Here is a 6,540-nt window from a genome sequence, read left to right on the forward strand (position 1 = left end):
TTAGACAAAAGTATTAAAATCAGAACTCAAAGAGATATGTGTATTCTTATGTTCATTTCAGTGCTATTTTTACTTACCTAATGGAAAACAATGTAAATGCTTGTTGAGTTGTGAATAGATGAAGAAAACGTGATATATGAGACAATGAAATAATTTTAAAAATCACAAACATAACACAAATTCCTCAACATACAACAACATGGATAAACCTTAAAGATATGCTAAAGAAATAACTAGAGAAAATGCTACATGATGACATCCGTTTGAAGTACCTAAAATAGTTACATTCATGGAGCCAGAGTAGACTGATAGTTGCCAAGGGTTAAGGGGTAGGAAATGAGTATGTGGGCATAAGGTTCTTGCTTAGCAAAGTAGATAACCCCTGGGTTCTGGAATTAGGAAACCTAGGTTCAAGTTCTCTTAACTGCATGATCAGCAAATGCTTGGTATTTGTGACCCTTTATAGTTGAGAAGAAGGAGGGGGAGGGGAAGGGGAGAAGGAGGAGGAAGCTTCTACAAAGTTTTAAATCCTTATAACATATATACCTAACAGTACCATCCTCATCTGTCAGCTTAGATGGACCATTTATAGCTAGATGACCATGAGGGAAGTCCGTCTCCTTTAGGTGACTTGGAGTAAACTTTAATACTTATTGAATAATGTGAAGCAAATCCAACTAAGATAATTTATTCATAGGTAGTTTAATGACACATGCACAGAGCTCAGGTTGTATCTGAATGAGCCTGGGTCACTGATATAAGCTGGTTCTGGTTTATGTCTCCTTCCTGGAAACTCAGGGATACCAAGTAGTTACGCATTGAGGGGAGTGTTCCTCTTTATTTCCTCTTGGATGCCTGATTACCTCTATGAGCATACTTTTCTTAACTGACACACTCACTCTCATTTGCTAAAATCTACAGCACGATGCTCAAGGACTATTTGTTCCTGTTAAATTACCTACCTGACAGTAATTCTCACAGGAACTCTTTTTTAAAGACTTCTTTGTGAAGTCTTTAACTTTATCCATTTAACATTCCATTTTTTTACCTGTTTGCTTTTCGAAGAACATCAAATAGATTGCTCAGTGAGGTATCATTCTGAAACACATCTGGGAAACTGGAGAGAAGCTGCCACACTGTCTTTTCCTCCTGTACTTGTGAGAAGAAGGATAGCACTTTGACCAGCTCCTGAAAGACTATCTTCTGGTTGTTGGGGTCACTGGACATCTTCAAAAACAAAACCACAGAGAACAGACTTCAACATTTATACTCACATAGTTTGCTGTCTTTGAAAGACTGGAAGAAAAACCTAGATTTTCACATTCACAGTTCTTTCAGATCCTTACTCAGTTTGAAGACATTTTTCCTTGGAAAAACTGCAAGTATCTATCAACATAATTAGGTTTTTCCTTATAGTACCAGATGTTGGCATATTCAAAGTTTGATTAACAAAACCGAATTCATGTAAAATGTTTTAAGTTAGATATTTGGAAATGAAAGTTAACTTTCTAAGACAAAATTAGCTTCCAAGTAACGTTTTTCACCTTTCTTATTACTCTCATAGGCGACACAGGCATATCGTCCCCATATCTTTTACTAGAACAAAAAGCACATATTTTTGTGGAAATTCCTTAAAACTAATTCATATTGAGAGATAACCAGGAAATATAGTATATATACATTCATGACACATATGGTATTTATCACATGTAGACAAATATTCACAAGTGTGTACTATTAGAATTTAACAGGGTAATGCAATAAAATATTTCCAAAATTCTCTTGCAATGCCGTGGACACTGGTTATAATGAAGGTTTGATGGCAATGAGTGGATCTACTTAATAATCACAACCTGTACTATAAACAACCCAAACGAAAACTGTGAGTTTTGACTTTATTTTAAATCATAGGATCCATCTCATATTTTGCAGAAATATTTCCTTAATACAGTCTCACCTAAATCAGTTCTCTTTATAACTCCATTCATACTGGCTACGTTGACCTTCCCATCTGTCTTCATCTGATTGGTTTTGAATGGTATATTTTTGGCCACTCAGTCCACTCTACATGACTGCGAAGTTGAAGTAGGAAAATTCAACCACTGAGCTACAATTGTGGCCCTCTGACACATTTAAGGAGAGCCAGAGCCTCCTATTGGACTTGGGTCATTACAATAGTGTCTTTAATCTGGTTTTCTTGGAAAACACAAATTACTAAGAGGTACTTTTTAAATTAAAAATTACTTTCATGTGAGTTTTCAGCTTTCTACTCTGTCTGCTTCCTCCATGCCTTCCCACCAAGATGTAACCACAAGTCCAAATAAGCTCTTCTTTCAGGAAAAAAATTACTTTCAATAAAATTTAGAGAAGCAAGAGGAAAATGCTAGAAGGCATGTTTTATTTATTCCTGTCCATAGAATTTCCAAAGAATTCTGATTTTTTTCCCCTTAAATATACATTTTAATGACCTAATCCTTAAAAATGCCCAAACACTCACATATACTTTAAACATTATTTAATCTTTTACAAATTTCATACTATTTATTTTTATTGTATTTAGAGCCCAAATCTGCAGCCCCCTTACAACTTCACAACCAATTTCATGTACGCTAACATACATACATATATATGTGTGTGTGTATATGTCAATAGAGTGAAATTTGTGTCCCTAAACACCCTTCAGTGTAGGTTCATCTATTGGAGCCTGATTAACCTACTAAGCGTCTCACCCTTAAATGAGACTGACTTCCCCATGTGGGATTTTGTCTGGCTTGAGCTTAGGTGTGACTTGTGCATGCCATTACCATTGCTGTGAGTTCATATTAGTAACTGACCAGCTGTATGGTAGAATTCTGATTTTTAAAAAATCTTTCATTAAGAGTGTTTGAGATATTCTGTATAAAATACACAAAAATTCAATAAAAACAAATTTAAAAATTTATTATACAAAATGTCTTTCATTACATGTAGGTTTAGTTAACTGTAGATTATCGGTCTCCTATATCACCATTGTCATTTAAGACTTCCATACACAGATAGCCATTAGCACCTCCTGTTGAAATATCACTGGTTCTATTGTGTAATATTTGGGGGACAGGGATATACTATTTCATCAAAATTCATATTACCAAAGTAAGTTTAAGGTCAGTGAGAAAAATAAAAAGATAGTACTTGTTATTCTAATTTCTGAAAGTATATGAGTCAGATAGTTTAATTATTAAACTTTCATTCTAGCCTGCAAAATCTCACTTCCAGATCTAGGGGAAAACAATCTTTATTCACCACAGAGCCAAGCCATATTTCATCTGAGCTGTATGCACATTAGCCATAAAGTAATATTTCAAGTTCAATATCAAATAATTTCAGTCATGCACATTTAAATGATAAATGAACATTACTTAACATTAAATATTGTATACAAATGTCTATGTGAGGGGAAATTATGCTGAAAGTGAGTAAGTATTCCAGTCAATATTTCGCAGTCCATGTGAGCTATGAACTTGCTCTTTAATTCATCATGAGTCACTTTGGGGATCCAAGAGTGGAAACAATGCCCCTCCAATTGTGTATGGGATTTGGTCACATATTTTAAAAAACCTACAGTTACCTGAGAGACCAGGTCTTTTAGTTCCTGGAGAGAAGACTCTAAAAGGGTCATGTTGGAAAAGCAAAATCTGTTGAAGACATTTTTCCCTAGTGTGATCCAAGAGAAGATATCCTCAGCAGTGTCTCCTGGGTAGTTCTCACAAAGTTCTTTCCTTATGTCTTCTGGAGTTGAATTTTGCTTTAACAGCTAAAAAAATGTGTGTGAGAATAAAGAAGTGGTGTTAGTAAGTATAAAAGCTAAAATACTTTCATCTTCCAGGCACCTGGCCTAGCTTCACAATAGCTATTTTGAAGTCCTGCATTATTAAATCAATTATTAAAATTACAGTAAGATACAATGAGTTTGCCCATGGAAAGTGGTGGAGAAAGAGTATACGTGAATAAATAAATTCTTGTCATAGTTTTGATTTAAATGATTTACATTTTGTTTGTGTGCCAGAACCCTTTTCCTATCTTTGACCAGAGAACCTAAGCGCACCAAGTGGTTTCTGACAAAAGTCTTCATGCATAATAATCATAATCATTCTTCTTAAGCATTGAGAAGCAGAAACTTAGGTGCCTCAACTCCATGTTTTTCCTATGAAACTGGTCACGATCTTCAGAAGATTGTCAAAAGACAGAGCTTCAAGATCTATTCTTAGGACAAATTGTGCTTATTTACAAAAAAAAAAAGGACTTAATGGGTTATGTTTTCTTTCAATCTCACATACGGAAAGATAAAAAGAAAAATGTATGAAAATATGTAAGTTTTTATAATTACAACAAGCTAAAATTGGAAATAATTTTCACAAAGGAATCATCATAACTCTCCTATAACCCATGGTGCTGATCAATTGCAGATGAAACACTCTTTTCAGCCCTGATACTGATCACATTCACCGTAATTAATTTATCTATTTACAAAGCTAACTACACTTAATTACAATACTCAAGGGGATTCCTTAACAGTTAATTCATATAACCCTTTGAGGTGAGGGCCAATTTCATCCTTCCTGTAAATTTGCAGCACAAAATCTACACTCTGCTTTCCAGCAACTCAACTTCTACATATAATAGAAAAAGACAGGATGCACTAACAGGATACACTATCCGTGCTAGGTCTTAGTCATTCTTCCACATCTCTTTTCTAACATTACATATAAACTCAGCCCAAAGTGATTTTTCTACACATTCCTGCAAGGATTGCAGAAAGTAGCAAAGAGAAAGAAAGGACTCAGGGAGATTGCTGACACAGGCATCAGTGTGTCATCCTAATTCTTACATCCCTCCCCTGTTCCAGCTACTCTAAAAATACATATATATACACATAAAATTCATTTGGGGCCTATCTCCCTGGGATATATGACTCTGTGCTGCCTCACAGAACTTTAAAATTTCATTCCTTATGAAAAAGAGAACTTGGGAGTTTCAATACAGTAAAGTAGTATTTTTAAGAATAGCATTTCTATCCTACATGTCAAAAACTTTACCTGATACAGTGCAAAACTCTTTTCCAGGAAGCATTATAGGGGCAGAAAGAAATAGGACAGATCATCCTTGTGTACACACTGGCCCACGTTGAGGAGGCTTTGGACTAGAATTAATTGGGAATGCTGAGAAAGTTCCAAAGCTACTTAGGGAGCTTTAAAAATCTCACTTATGACATAACACCAACTTTCAATGTCTAGACTATACTGAGCAGGGAAGTCTTAGATCACAGCACACAACTGTCAGAGTTGGCATCACCTCAGCGAGATGGTGCCCTTTTTTGGCATTTATTTCTGTGTAATTTTTTTTGTTTATTTACATGACTTAGTTTAATAAGATGCTTCAATTGCACACAATGGTCACTACTGAAGTCATAGTAAACAATAGTGACTAGGATTACTGGGAATGAAGGTCAGAGACAGGTCTCATGATGCAGATGGAAAAAATAATTGCTGTATGGATAAATTATTTAGTTTGTGTGTGTGAGAGAAAGAGGTAGAGGGGAGAGAGAGAGGGAGAAGGAGGGGGAGGGAGAAGGAGAGAGAGAGAGGGAGAGAGAGATAAAGAGAGAGAAAAGAAGGAAAAATGTTGGACCATGGAAGCCAGCCAAATAGCTTCAATACATGAACCAGGCTGGTTGAAAAACAGCAAGAAATGGGCATTGTAGTTAACCACAGAATAGCTGTTCTTCCCTAAAAGCACTGAAATCTAACACTAACACACACACACACACACACACACACACACACACACACACACTACAGCTTAGCTTAGCTTAGCTTACAGGTTGCCAGCTCACACTGCTTATAAAAGTGTGTTTATTATCTTGCAATCTGGGAAATCATAAAGTAGATGATCTCTAGGAAACAAAGAAATTCATAGGTAAGCTCTCTAAAAAATGCTAAGGAAAAGGATTTTCCTACTTAGGGGAGAAATTTTCCACAGCTCTAATTTGTCCAAAGACATTATTAATATGGATGAGACAGCAAATTAAGAGTGTTATAGCTTCGTTTTTTATTTCCTTGCTTCAGAAAATTGAAAGATCACATAAAATACCACATTATTTCTTACTAAGTGAAAACCTTCAGTTCAATTAAGGGACTTACTAAAGCAGTAAATAAATGCCCAAGACTTTAAGGAATTCACAATGTCTTAAAATTAAGCTATGATTGAAAAGTGCCTAGGAAAAGAGCCTGCCTGAGCTAGCACTTAAATGGGGAAAATGGGAAAAATATTCCAAGCCCCTTCCTGCTTGGTAGATCCCTCTATTAACCTAAAATGTGTTTCTTTAACTTCATTATCCATTCATAGCAAACCCAAATGAAGTTACCTTTTCCAAACCAAGGATGTGTGTGAGCACTTCACTGCCATTGAAAGTTTCAGTGTCCATGTTTTCCAGATTAGAACTTGGAATGGGAGATACTTTAGCTGTGATAGAAGAAAGGACAAATTAGAATTTTAAACACA

The 6,540-nt window shown here is 35.5% G+C and overlaps 1 protein-coding gene across 1 annotated transcript in view; it reads right to left on the reverse strand.

The window, feature by feature from the left end:
• Nucleotides 1-6,540, reverse strand: part of Abca12 (ATP binding cassette subfamily A member 12) — a 168,568-nt gene that overhangs the window by 97,614 nt on the left and 64,414 nt on the right. Inside the window, exons 5-7 of the mRNA XM_008825667.2 lie at nt 6,404-6,501; nt 3,608-3,793; nt 1,049-1,227 (exon numbers count right to left, since the gene is read on the reverse strand). Coding sequence (XP_008823889.1) covers nt 1,049-1,227; nt 3,608-3,793; nt 6,404-6,501 — 463 coding nt within the window. The remainder of the gene's footprint in view (nt 1-1,048; nt 1,228-3,607; nt 3,794-6,403; nt 6,502-6,540) is intronic.

Source organism: Nannospalax galili, unplaced genomic scaffold, assembly GCF_000622305.1.
Source record: "Nannospalax galili isolate Female #2095 unplaced genomic scaffold, S.galili_v1.0 scaffold127, whole genome shotgun sequence".
Classification (NCBI taxonomy): domain Eukaryota; kingdom Metazoa; phylum Chordata; class Mammalia; order Rodentia; family Spalacidae; genus Nannospalax; species Nannospalax galili.